General features: G+C 44.7%; 2 protein-coding genes across 3 annotated transcripts; one reads left to right on the forward strand and one right to left on the reverse strand.

Moving 5' to 3' along the window:
* The first annotated feature begins 2,519 nt into the window (after positions 1-2,519).
* Positions 2,520-7,535, forward strand: LOC101756995 (choline transporter protein 1). Its single transcript, XM_004959986.4, has 10 exons — positions 2,520-3,020; positions 4,029-4,387; positions 4,518-4,663; positions 4,989-5,172; positions 5,296-5,369; positions 5,450-5,563; positions 5,667-6,023; positions 6,150-6,410; positions 6,730-6,957; positions 7,068-7,535. Exons 1-10 carry the CDS (start codon positions 2,803-2,805, stop codon positions 7,257-7,259), a joined length of 2,133 nt encoding a protein of 710 aa, XP_004960043.1. The 5' UTR covers positions 2,520-2,802; the 3' UTR covers positions 7,260-7,535.
* A 136-nt stretch (positions 7,536-7,671) lies between these two features.
* Positions 7,672-13,265, reverse strand: LOC101756317 (MLO-like protein 14). Of its 2 annotated transcripts, none has more exons than XM_004959985.3 (16): positions 12,997-13,265; positions 12,223-12,783; positions 11,764-11,821; positions 11,421-11,668; positions 11,146-11,262; positions 10,762-10,822; positions 10,175-10,269; positions 9,965-10,039; positions 9,654-9,739; positions 9,494-9,543; positions 9,371-9,411; positions 9,115-9,279; positions 8,987-9,022; positions 8,807-8,874; positions 8,633-8,693; positions 7,672-8,447 (listed from the first exon to the last, which is right to left on the reverse strand). In XM_004959985.3, exons 2-16 carry the CDS (start codon positions 12,376-12,378, stop codon positions 7,941-7,943), a joined length of 1,824 nt encoding a protein of 607 aa, XP_004960042.1. In that variant the 5' UTR covers positions 12,379-12,783; positions 12,997-13,265; the 3' UTR covers positions 7,672-7,940. The 2 variants fall into 2 exon arrangements, with proteins under 2 accessions (XP_004960042.1, XP_022680770.1); XM_022825035.1 differs by having other exon boundaries at positions 12,223-12,851.
* Between the last annotated feature and the right edge of the window lie 174 nt (positions 13,266-13,439).

Consider the following 13,439-nt stretch of genomic DNA (forward strand, 5'->3'; position numbering starts at 1 on the left):
CGTCTCCCGTTCTTCCGTTTCCTCTCCGTCTTTCTTTAGAACAATTTTTCTTTTGATCGGATCTTTCTTTGGATGACTGGAACCTGCAACATTTTGTTGTTGGGCTCCTGTTTACGTTACGTGGGCTCTTGCAAGGCTCAATGAATTGTCATGCACCCGAGCGTGAAATAGGTAGATTGTTGTTTCTCTCTCTCTCTACTTTGTACCTCATTGGCCGCTACATTGGGTTTTGCAGCGTTTATATGGCATCATGCACACTACTAGAAATATGAGCATTCGTCCTAACCTCAGTACCGGTTGCTTTTTGACCCGGTACTGATGTTAACATACGAAAGGCGTGGTTAGCAGCCTTTCAAAATCATATGAATTAATTGGGACTAATCATATGAATTAATTGGGACTATTCATCAAGCACACTAAATGATGTGCTTAACCTTTTGTTTCCATGAGCTGTACTGGTATGCTTAGCATTTTTTCGAAGGAAATGGAGGGGGAGCATCTCCACCTACTTAGATTTCATTCTTTGATCAGCACAGAGTACAATTCAATGATTCTAACATCAGGTTGTGGCTCATCGTCCGTACCTAGAAAAAAAGTTTCTAAATATAGTTTGATATTTTGATAAATTAAATTGTTTAACTAGAGACATGCACATGAAAACTGAAAATGTATGGTAATAGCAGTGTTTTAGAGGTTTCCTCTCCGTATGTTTAGATGTTGGCTGAAAACCTGAAAGTGCCAAAGGCTCGGCCCGGCGGCACCTGCTCCCATGTTATTGGGCTAATCCGCTAATGCACGGCTACGTGGGCTGTTGGACTCCAAACAAACGCAGCCTAGAACTCTAATGCAACCGAGAAATAGGTGAAATTTTTTTCCCCTTCTACTTTGCACCACATCGGCAGCTAAATTACGTGGAGCATCGTTCATATGTGAACATGATGAAGGCGTGGTTAGCAATCTCAAACTCAACGAATTATTGATGAAGCACATTAGAGTAATGCGCTTAGCCTTTTGTTTTTGCCTGCCTATTATTTTTGTTTTCAAGTAACGCTTCCCGTGACAGAGCTGGCTTTCCTTGATCGTTTTTTTCACCTGATCATGTCTTGGTTCCACATCTGAAGAAATTTGGATCCCATCGTATCCCCAAAGAGTCAAAGATCACTACTCTAATGCAACGAGAGAGTCCTTACCAAAAAAAAAAAAAATGCAACGAGAGAAGCTTGCAAGGCTCTTGTTACGTGGGCTGTTGCGTGTTGGACCCCTCCCGACAACGCAGCCTTGAATTCAATGAATTGTCATGCACACGAGAAATAGGTAGGCTTTCTTTTTTTTCCTCTCTCTCTCTATATACTTGTACCACATCGAGAGTTAGAATGGGTTTAACAGCGATTATATGGCATCATGCAACTACGCCATCAGACCGTGTGGAAGACATGGTTAGCAATCTTTCAAAATCATATGAATTACTTGGGAAAAATTCATCAAGCACACTAAATGATGTGCTTTAGCCTTTTTGTTTCTGTGACTGCCTAGTATTTTTGTTTTCAGGAAAACTCTCTCTTTTTATTCCGGCAGTAGTAACAAGTAAGTGCTTCTTGTGAGAGAGAAGGCAGCAAGTAGACGAAGATGCAGGAAGAGAGAAGGCAGCCGCCGGGCGCACATGGGGGCAGCAAAGCTCATCAAGCTGCGCCATGCCTGAAAAGAAAATGTTTGTGATCCAAATATGTTTCAACTTTTCTCCCCGCCCCAAATATAACTATGCATATATGTCGCCATGTCTCCAACTAAATAAAAAAGAAAATACGTGATACATGCCCAAGGCCAAAGTCAAAAGGTTGATCGCTCTTGTGTTTCGAGGACCAAAAAAGAAAATAGAAAAATGCTGCACCATCAGAGCACCGTCCATCCCAGATGAGAATGAGATGAGATGGCCCAGTCGATGTCAAGTGCAAACAATTGTTGCGGTTTACTAGTAAAGGCGGAAAGCTATAGGTTGGGTGCCTTTTTCGGTCGGCTTGGCCGAAACCTTGCGCCCCGTCCCGTGTTCTTGAGTCCAACTTTTCCACCCGCTGGATCCAGCCAGCACCGGAGTGGAGTGTTTCCTTGACTCCAATCCATTCCATCCATCCGACTCCAACTTAAAGCTGGCGAATTATTTGGTCACGGTCTCGTCTCGTCGGCGGCGATCTTCAGTTCAGTCTCGACGGCGAGCTGATAATAGCGTGGCTAAAATTTGTGTGGGCCAAGAAAGATTAACCCGGGTCGGTCGGTCATCTGACAAACACACATGCATGCCCGTTGACCGTGGTAATTGCATCAGTAGCCGTACATGATTAGCAAGCAGACGCACCGTACGTGCTCCATCCGCCGTGAGGTGCTGCGCATGTGACTCTCTCTCTCTCTCTCTCTCTCTCTCTCTCTGAGAGAGAGCAGCAGACCAAAAAGTGGCCGCCACTCTCTCTCCTTTTCACAAGAGCTGAGCAGCAGGAAAAGGCCAAAACCTCCCTCCCTCTCTCTCTCTCTCTCTCTCTCTCTCTCTCTCTTCACACGGTCACACCACCCATCACTCCACTCTCCTGCAGTGCAGAGGCGGCAGCTGCTCTGCTCACTGCCTCCCTCCCTCCGCTCTCCACACTCCCAGTCGGCCAGTCCCCACCAGGCCACCACCACCCACGGATCGCTCCCGCCTGCTCCCTTCCTCGCTCACGCCAAAGGCCCAAAGCCACCGCCGCTCCGAATCCAAATCCAATCGACCAACCAGCGAGCAAGCGAGGAGAGTGCCAAGGGGGGGAGGCGGCCGGAATGGGAGGTCCCCTCGGCGCGATCATCGGCCGCTACCCGTCGGCGGCCGCGGGCGGCGGGGGCGAAGACGAGCTGGGAGGCGGCGGCGCCTCGGGCGCCGGCATTATACGCCACAACCGCAGGTGCCGCGACATCGCCTTCCTCGTGCTCTTCGCCGCCTTCTGGGTCGCCATGATCGTCAACTCCAGCTTCGGATTCAACCAGGGCAACCCGCTCAGGTCAGATTCGCCCGCCTCCCTCTTCCGTCCTCCCAGGATCTGTGCGCCCCGCTATTCTTTCTCCTTCATTCCGCCTTCCTTAGCTGTGCTGAGATGCCGGATTTTGAAAAAAAAAATGGCGCTTTTCAAGCGCGAGGGGACCAAATTTCGGTTGGATTAAACAGAAATTTTGGTCTCCGAAGGAGGAAAAAAATGATAGCGACAATGACTGGGAAAATAAAAATCTTGTTTTGTTGCTCCAAGGGAGCACAGCCAACAAGCGAGCTTCTCTTAGTGGCTGCTCATGATTTTCTTTCCTTTCCGAAAAGAGTTTGGGTGGCTCGTGATTTTACCAATCGAACGGATCTTGCTTCCTATGGAATACTATATGTTAATGCGTAGCGAATCTTGTCTTGCTTCAGTGTTCCAACCGGTTAGGTAAAGAATGACGCATCTTTAGCTTTGAAGAGGTAAATAAAGGAGAGCATGTAGTGCTCATAAAAGAGCTGTGTGGTGGTTCTCGGAATTGCATTCCCCACCTAAACCCTAGCAGTATACAGCTTAAAGGATTGTGCTCTTGTAGGCCAAAAGCAGATGAAAGTAAATTGCCATATGCTCTCAACTCTCAGTGGGACCACTGCCTGGTCCTGATAAATAATCTTTTCACTTTTTTTCCAAGGATAAAATCCACTGTGTTGATTTGTAGCGTATATGTGCATCATATGGATTGCTACCATTTGACCACCGCTATACCATTTTGATGAACCAGCTACACTTTAGGTCTAGATGCAGATACTATTTTTGTACTGGCTGTCTTTATCCATGGAACCAACTGTTACTGATATCTGTTTGGTTGCTGGAGCTCCCACTACATTAATTCTTAATCATATTTAGCTGAAAGCAGCTCCATGCCCTATCAAATAGAGTTTGGTCGACCAGCCTGAATGAGAATCAATCAATATTGTCAAGTTCAGTTCTGCATCTGCATCAGTTGAACAAGAGATGACCTCTTCTTCTTTAATCACGCAGGCTGACTTATGAACTGGACTACAAAGGGAACATCTGTGGCGATAAGCATGGTGACCCAAATTTGCATGAGCTGGATGTTAGATATTGGATGAACCCGAACCAAGTCTACCAAAGTGGACTCAAGAACAGCAAGGTTAACTTGGCCGATGCCAAAGCCGTCTGCCTGATGGAGTGCCCAAATCCAGCAGTAGATGGATTGAACTTTATTTGTGATTATCCAGAAGGGGACATACACCTCTCTGTTGATGATTGGATCAATAGGGACTACGACTATTTTGAGTTTCTCACACCAGACATGAGAAATAGCTCACTTCAGCTCCAGGGCCCATGCTACCCTGTCATATTTCCAACTGTTAATGGTAATAATTCTTCATGTAGCCATTCCGTACCTTCTTTCTAAAATAAAGGGCTAAGTAGTATGGCTTGATTTATTGGTTCAGTAAATGCATGGTGACATAATAAGCAATTCAAATTCTTCTTTTCTTTCAGTCTATTGGAGCTGCCAATTTATTGCTCGGGCATCCAATGTCTCTTTGAAGCACTGGCAGCAGATGGGTGGTGTTAGCATCGATGAAAATATTCTCATTGATAAAACAGTCCACAAGGCCATTGACTCAAGGTCTGCTGTATTGAAGGTTTGTAGACTTCCTGGCATCATCCTTTTGCCCATCTAGTCGTTTTTACCCTCGCAAAAAAATTCCTGTTTTGTAATGACATTAAGTGACAAATGGTTTATCCTGAAATTGCTTTAAACTATGCATGTAATATTCTTCCTTGAAAAAAAAAAGATTATTATGACATGGATGATTATTGCAAAAAATATAATTGGTACTTGGGGCCATCTTTAGGCTGAACCTTCTCAAGATTGATAGCTATTTCGTTGTATTTAAAGGAATTCCTGATGCAACCGGATGTATATAGCATGTTACTGTCTTTAATTGCTTTATCTTCTGACTGCAGAGATACATAGCAGACATTGGGAAGTCCTGGCCTGTGTTTATCGTTTGTGGTGGAATCCTCCCTGTTTTCTTGTCAGTGATCTGGTTGCTTATGATTCGTTATTTCGTTGCTGCCATGACTTGGATAACAGTAGTCCTCTTCAATGCCCTTGTTATATCTGTAACAATGTTTTGTTACATTAAAGGTACAGTTCACTATTCCAGTTCCTAGTTACTAGGTACCTATGCGCAAAGAAAGCTCCATATTACACATTGTACATGTCTGATTTATGTTTCCACTACTTGTAACTGGCTATGCACACATTCAGCTGGCTGGATAGGGAATGACCCTTTAACTGTTGTCATTGGTGAAAGCGACCCATATGTTCACATAAGTGGGCGGGTAAGGACATCAATTTGAATCAATCTGTTACAAGATGTAGCTGCTTCAGTTTGAAATCTGATAGTCCCATTTCTTACCAGGAAATAAGCCACCTCCATACTGTTACAATTTTCATGACAGCAGTAATGATCATTGCGTTCCTGTCCTCAATTGCTATTGTACGGCGTATTCTGATTGCCACACCAGTCTTAAAGGTAATTCCACCTCTGTTCTGAATGTTTTTTTTAAACGTATCTCTGTTCTGAATGTGATACTAGCTAATAGTTCCTAAACACTAACCATGATGTGTGGTTTCAGGTCGCTGCGAAGGTTATCGGTGAGGTTCAGGCGCTAATGTTTTTTCCACTTGTGCCATTCTTTACCCTTGCTATCTTCTACATGTTCTGGTTTTCTGCTACACTCCACCTCTTCAGCTCTGGTCAAGTTGTCCGGAACGACTGCAATACTGATTGCTGTTCATATGATCTAAAGTTGGGCAAAGTAAATTGTGACAACTGTTGTGGGTACAGCATCCATTACACCCCTCATATTAGCATTGCCATTCTATTCCACTTATTTGGCTGCTACTGGGCGACACAATTCTTTCTCGCATGCTCTTCAACTGTGATTGCGGGATCAGTTGCTTCTTACTACTGGGCACGTGGTGAAATATCAGTAAGTGTTTTGAAGTTCGTAATTTAACTGAATTGGCTCATAAAAATTTCCCTGTATTTAGGTTTTTTTTTCCATCTTAGTTTATGTACTCTCCCTTACTGACCATTCAAGCAAACTTCAATGCAGCATGATATACCATTTCTCACTGTAGTCTCTTCGCTGAAGCGGCTGATGCGCTACAGCCTTGGATCCGTCGCTCTGGGTTCGCTTGTTGTATCAGTTGTTGAGTGGGTGCGTTTTATACTAGAATGCCTTCGTCGCAAGTTGAAGTTTGTTGGTTCTACTCGCGAAAGCTGCTTTGGGAAAGCGACATCTTCTTCTTCTGAATGTTGCCTTGGCTGCATAGATTGGACCCTCAAGTCAGTAAATCGAAATGCCTATATAATGGTGAGTAAAAAGGTTTCTTACAGATCGCAATAGCCCCCCTCCTGAATTCGGCTATCAACTTTTCATTTTGCTCACTTCGTGGGACTGGTTCGGTCCCTTCACAGCCTAATAGATCTCTGCAAATTGCCCATAGATGTACTTGATTTGTAGCTCAAACCTTGTTTCAGTGCAGTTGTTGAAACCCATTATGCCAATGCTGTATCGCCTATAAGTATTGACTTTTGAACTGCAGACTGCAGGGTTTTATATTTTCCTATGTTTGTATTGTATGTGAAGGCATATGACTGAAAAAAGCTCATCGTTTCATTTTCTGCTGCAGATTGCCATTACTGGGAAGGGTTTCCACAAAGCTTCTGTTCTTGCAACTGGATTGATAATGAAGAACATACTGCGCATTGGAAAAGTCAATGTCATTGGAGATGTGATCCTCTTCCTGGGAAAACTGTGTGTGAGCCTATTCTGTGCTCTTTTCGCCTTTCTGATGTTGGACACTCACAAGTACAAATCTGCACACAACAAGATATCATCTCCACTGATCCCTGTGCTGGTGAGAATTGCAACCTTATTTTGTTCATTGAAGTCCTTGGACTGTTAAATTTCATTTCCATTGCTGAAACCTGAATCTAACCGCATTCTGATGATACGCGGATACTGCAGGTAACATGGGCCCTCGGTTACATTGTTGCCAAGCTTTTCTTTGCAGTGGTGGAGATGTCGATCGACACCATAATCCTCTCCTTCTGCCAGGATGCTGAAGAGCACCAGGGCAATGCGCAGTATGCGCCCCCTCTTCTGATGGAAACTCTGGATGAACAGAGTGATCTGCAAAGACTAACTCAGGGACCATGATTTCCTCTAGGGTTTTGCCCTCGGTACTAGTAGACCCAAAAAAGATGGAAACCTGGTAGCAGCCTAATGATTTGTTTTCCACTTCTCTTGGCTTGTCGGGAGAGGTCCACCGTTTTGCACTATGCTTTTCCTCTACAAGTCTGAGCCTGACGGGTTCGCCTGGCCTATTTGGCAATTGTAGGAACCTTATCTAATGTATGTACTATTGCTGATAGTGTTAGTGAAAAAAGGTTGAAATCTATATGATAAGTATGTGAGTTTGTCTATTTATCCTCACTGTTGCATCACCAGCCTCGACTAATTTATTTTGCTGTGGCTGGATCATCATGTTCAGACAGTTTCCAAGCCAATTGTTAGCAGCAAAGCACTGACCGGGGTAGTGCTGTTGGAGTGTTGGATCATTCTTTTCCAATTGGTGAAAATACTCGTGAATTTCCAAGTCACCTTGAATCAGTTTTGTTCAGAGTTTTCAAACATAGTTTCAGTTCCATTCGGATGTGTATATATCATCAGAATCCTACCTCAATAATGTGCAGTTCTACTACACTAGCAGCCCAATGTCTTCAGTGATCTGTACGCACGTTGTTCTAGAAACTCCACCACAACCGTCCTAGAGGCTAGAGCACTAGTACTGTCATGTCTGTCAACTGCGTGTCACAATCTTCAGTGATCGGCAGCGCGTCACGACTCGTCATGGCTCGTGCGCGTCGGCGTGCCCGTGCCCGTCCGCAGCGAGGCGATCCCGGGCATGGACGCCGACCTCGTCACGTTGCCTCCCCGGTACGACGGCGACGACGGCGCCGAGGCCGAGGACGACTGCCGGAGGAGCATCGGTTGGCTGCTGCCGCCACCGTGGGTCGAGCTGCTGCCCGGCACGGCCACGGAATGGAAGCACGGCGTGCCGGCCCTGAAGGGGCCGTGCTGCGTCTGCTGCAGCTCGACCTTCAGGTACGGCGGCGGGGCCCTGGAGGCTCTCGGGGTCTCCTCGAACGGCCCATGATGGTGGTCGTCCAAATCGTCCTCGTCCTCGTCGGTGAGGGAGCACACGGTGCTCGTCTCCGTGCGGACCGTCGAGTCGTCCCAGGCGCCGCGCCGCCGGCGCCGCTTCTTCCTCGTGGCCTTTCCCCAGCCGTGTATGGTTTCTCTGATACGCCGAGGGATCAGTGCCGCCTTGTACTTGGACCCCATCTGTGTTGTCGTACAAGCATAATTGTTTTAGTAAGATGCTTTCATCTCTTCTGAAAACAATATTTCTATCTAGTGCAGATGCTATTATATCAAGTTCAGCATGCTGCTCTTCATGAGATAAACAATATTGCTGATCAGAAGAGTCAACCAGTTTGAAGGTTAATCTTGCCATATAAACGTGTTACCTGAGTCACTAATGCATAAACAGGCAATGTACTGTAACTGCAAAGGAACTGTCCGGCAAACCTGAAATTTATATCAGCACATTAATCAGACATACATGCTCCATATGAAAGGAAAGAATGGGATGTGTTTTTCAGATTTATGATTTAATAAGTGGTGTTCTGAGATGCACATACCCTAGTATAAGGCGGCAATACACCAAAAGGTGGTTTTTGATAAAGCATGAATCATAACCGAATTGCCACTGCAGCAAAGTCAACGGATGTGTTAATATAACTTTTAAAATGAACACAAGCTAGGCCTCTCACCACATAAACATAATTCATTTGTAAACTTAAACTGGACAGAAATGATACCCAGAACCAGAAGAAAGAAGCCAACTCAAAAGCATTCTGCACAATTATGAAATCGAAAACATGAGTAAGCTTATGTTCATCTCTTAACTGTTTCCAAACAGAAAGATTACCTAGCAGTATATATGTACCTGAAACAGAACGAAGTGTATTAACCAAAGGAGAAAGTCCGGTTTCTTGAACCAAAAGAGATCATCCCTTGGCTGTATCCTTGGACCGTAGGTAGTCAACTTTGCACCCTCTGCTGTTAGAGTTGCAATGACATGCTGCAGCTTCGCACCGACTAGAAGAACAAGCTACACAACATTTTCAGTCCAGTTGAGGCCACAACATTTCAGAGGGAAAACCTTAGGTTGTAGAATGTTCAAGAAGTAGGCTGCAACTTACAGCTACAGGAAGAATTGCTATCCAAAAGTACAGGTTGGATCCTAAAATAAAATCACCATTTACGATGCTGGACAGTGAGGAAGCAAGAATATCTCAATGAAAGGAAAGTGGTTTAAAGTTTACCATCAACATTGAATAGCATAAAAGCAACAACGAAGCCCCACAGCACTCCACTGCATAAGTAAATTAACTGATCTTATTTCTCCAATGAAAAAAAAACATAGGAAAGATTCATACGCAGTGAAGCACACAGACACTAAACAGGGTTTATTACTACACTAACCTCACTCCAACAATCTTCTCAAATTCCTCTTCCATTGAGCGTATCATGTAATTGTGGAAGTCGTATGTTGGCGACAGATTATGGTTCTGCAATCGTCAGTGAGTGTGAGTCAAAAACCAAATGGACTACAATGGTGAACAACTAGTACATAGCAATATCACTGGAAGTATAACGCATCTTTCTAATGGGTTTAAATAGAAATACTTAATAAAACAATATAAAGAGTATCAGGTAAGGCCTGACACAATTTATGTGAACAAACATAATAAGAAATCTACTCAGGATGGAAGAGCAAAGAACAGGATATGTACCATTATGAAACCCTTGCGGAGGATAAGGTAGTCTGCTCGAACAACAGACTGACCAAATTGTGCAATAAAGCAAACCTGCATGGCAACATGATCAAAATCTTTAAGTGCGGCTGCAACAGTGAAATGATAATAGTAATATTTGTACGCCCTATGGATGGAAAGAGAACTTTATGCCTCAAATGAGCTATAAAACTATCGGCGTCAACATACAATCCACATGACCGCATTATTTTGACTCCATGAGCGGAACGAATAGGATTTGGTGAGCGCTGGTTGCCTTCTAGTTGCTGACTCATATGCGATCTCTGTCAAAATGTAAATTAGATGAGGAATAATCAGGTGCCGTTTAGCTACAACTTAGTTAAACATATACATTGTTGCCAGTGACACAGGATAATATCCTGACTACAAAAGTAAGTGAAGAGAAGCTTTGTAGAATCAGTCAATCAGAGGACTCCCTACTAGGGTTGTGAAAAAACTTCTCTTTTGAAAGCACGGTTGAAATTGCAGAACTACTTTTGAAAAAAAAAGTACCTGCAAGCGATGAACTGCTAAAGCAACAATAAAAAACAATATTACAGTCTCCCTGACCAATGTTTTTAATGCACAAATTGCCACAGAACGTATTATTTAGACAAGAACAGTACAAAGTTAATACAGATTTCCTTATTCTCAATTAATAATTAAGAAATGCTTTATTCTCAGGAGCCTTCGCCTCTGTTTCACACCATCAAATCAAATGCATTTCCTATCTGAATCCTATGATTTCTTTAAGGGTCAAAAAAGGGTACACTTACGAGAAAACGATTCGTGATTATCCCTGAATGCTTCATCCTCCCATTTTCTCCACTTATGGATCTAGCAGCAAGCAAAGATTAGGATCAAGATGACATTAATGGCAATTGTAATATTTGTGAGAACCAACAAAATGCATGAATAAGTGTTCAATTGTTCATATGTATATATCATCAGACGTTTGTCTACCGTATTCAAAATGCTAAGTGTTTCATCATGGGTCCTGCAATTTGTAATCAATAGACTGACACTGTTTGATACAGATAAGAACACACAAGCTTCATCAATGTCAATTTTCCAAGTAAGGTATTTACATTGTACAGTAGAGAGTATTCGATAGAAAGGATTAGTTTGTGTTTAGCATGGAACTACAATAGGATAAACACCTTGAGTATTGCTAGTAGCATCGTCAAGCAGCTATATGTCACATGAGTTACAGCCATCACAAATATAAACCGGTGCAGCTGCTCCAGACCTTCATGTGAAACAAATGACTCGTGTCCCTGCACACACCAAATGAATTTTCTAAAAGAAAACCCAAAGGAACAAAAGTAATACAATTTCTAGTAGGATAACTGAATATGCTCAGAGTCTTCGAGACACTTGCCCTCGGGGAAAAAACAAACTTCAAGACACTTCGGAAATTAAAACATTTACACACCTCAGGGCAGCCTTGATGGTTATGGTAACTAGCTTTTAGATTTCTCCTGAGTGAATGGTGCAGAATGACCTCAATTAGACGCTTGCGCGCGTGAGCAACGGCATGCTCTGCATTTAAAGATTCTTCAACCTCTTCTTTGGTGCACGGAGAGAATCTGCTGTTGTAGTACTTGGAATCGATGCAGATCCCTGAGATAATTCTTGATGTAGCAGCCAGAAGCAGAGATATGAATCCAAGCAACATCATTTCTACAGCAAATGTAGCATAATGTTAGTTCACGCTTTGTAACAAACCCAACAAAATAAACTAGTAGAGAAATACAGCAAAGACCGTATGGATATACCTTCTTTCATCTTCTCCATTGCTTTGTAAAGTGGATTCCGGTGGGTTTTCTTCAACCACTGAAAAGGTACGGGATTATCTTGAGTTAGTTGGGGCAGGAAGCTGAAGAAAATGAGAATCGGATCAAGTTTTCAGCAGAGCAATCCACTGTTTAGCTGAACTTCTGGTGGGAAAAGAATTTTGCTTTGGAGAAGAATCGCTACCAACAGAAGTTCCCACCCATGTTTTGCTCAAAAACTCTTTGGGGAAAAAGGGTAATTGCTCCAAACAGGAGTACTTGATCACATCTTACTGCAATGTAACTCTTGAATCATAAACTAACTATTTATTTTTCCAAACTCAAGAAGTGCACATAGACAGACACACAATAAGACAACACAAAGGTACCAAGCATAATAAGCAGGTAATCATGAGGAGCACAGACTGCATCTATCTGCCTGCTTTTGAATTGGGCACTCACATTGCTGAGTCGGTGGATGGAGCGCTCGATGATGAGCGAGCCCGCGACGAGGAGAGTGAGCACGGTGGCGACGGACCACGTCGGCGTGAGCGCCAGCGACCGCATCTCCCCCTCCCCGGTGACCGCGGCCGCGGCCGCCCCCTCGCCACCCGCCATCTTCTTTCCAAAGGACCCGGCGCTCGCTCTCTTCTTCTCCCCGAGCGCCCTCTCCTACTCCTCCTCAGGAACAACCGCCCCTCCGCATCACATTGCAGCCATTGCCATGGGAGGGTGGAGGCGGCGTGGGGGAAGCTCAGCTCTCAACAAGGATCAAGAAAGAGACCGAGAAGCCGTGGGAGTTTATTGGCCTTAGGGGCGACATCACATCGCCATTAACACGCAGAAAACGCTGGAAATGCGAAAGAAAATGGGGATCTTGGAGCAGGAGGAGTACAAATGTTCGTATCTCCTTCCTTTGAGTCTAGTATGATGATGATGGCCTTTGCTATATTTAGTCACCGGCTTTTGGAGCTTGCGGGGAGAGGACGATGCGGTGCAGGCAAAACCTTGTCGCGGACTCTCCTGATCACAACAGCAAAATGTGTAACCACACTCGCTTAGCTACTGGAAGCAATGGCAAAGGAGAACTTCTGCAGTTTCAGAAGAGATCGATGAATGGTGGAGCAAGAAAAAAGAAAGTCAGGGATGGGCAGGAAGGACGAGCGAGAATGGAAGCTTCCTTTTGGGCGCTTGTGGCCTCCAAGATCAAGGTAAGCAGCTAGGAAAAGGACGTACTGGTAATCTGTTGCCGCAGAAGCAATTTGTCCTGCTGCCGCATCACAATGGGGGGAAGAAGGGGGTTGCAGGGTGGAAGAATCAGCAGCACAGGGGAAGATCACCGGAACGGAGATTAGGACAAATTGCCAGCCAAAAGGGGATCTTGGAACAATAAACCACTAGGCAGGGCAGAATTGGGATTTATATTCCCATGAGGCCATGCTGCTGCTGCTGCTTAAACAACTGGCGCGGCCACGCAGGAAGAAGATTCGAGGGTGGCTCCGCGCCTCCGCCCGCCCTGACCGCTCTCCGCAAGTACAGCGATCTGACACGGGCACGAGGAGGTGGGCCCGGGCGCATCCCCGTGCACATGAGCTAGCTAGAGGCTGACGCTCGTTGAACTGACATGTGGGTCCTGGGAGGGGTGGGCCCAGCGCCGTCGCTGTACGTGCGGAAGAGTG

The sequence above is a fragment of the Setaria italica genome, chromosome III (genome assembly GCF_000263155.2).
Source record: "Setaria italica strain Yugu1 chromosome III, Setaria_italica_v2.0, whole genome shotgun sequence".
NCBI lineage: Eukaryota > Viridiplantae > Streptophyta > Magnoliopsida > Poales > Poaceae > Setaria > Setaria italica.

Excerpts from the sequence above, each read along its gene's own strand:
- LOC101756995 (XM_004959986.4), top strand. The coding sequence starts at position 2,803 with ATGGGAGGTCCCCTCGGCGCGATCATCGGCCGCTACCCGTCGGCGGCC. Across the intron at positions 5,564-5,666 it reads TTGCCACACCAGTCTTAAAG|GTCGCTGCGAAGGTTATCGG; the intron begins GTAATTCCACCT and ends GTGTGGTTTCAG. Across the intron at positions 6,024-6,149 it reads GGGCACGTGGTGAAATATCA|CATGATATACCATTTCTCAC; the intron begins GTAAGTGTTTTG and ends ACTTCAATGCAG.
- LOC101756317 (XM_004959985.3), bottom strand. The coding sequence starts at position 12,378 with ATGGCGGGTGGCGAGGGGGCGGCCGCGGCCGCGGTCACCGGGGAGGGG. Across the intron at positions 10,823-11,145 it reads TGCTACTAGCAATACTCAAG|ATCCATAAGTGGAGAAAATG; the intron begins GTGTTTATCCTA and ends GCTTGCTGCTAG. Across the intron at positions 8,875-8,986 it reads CTTCTTTCTTCTGGTTCTGG|TGGCAATTCGGTTATGATTC; the intron begins GTATCATTTCTG and ends ACTTTGCTGCAG.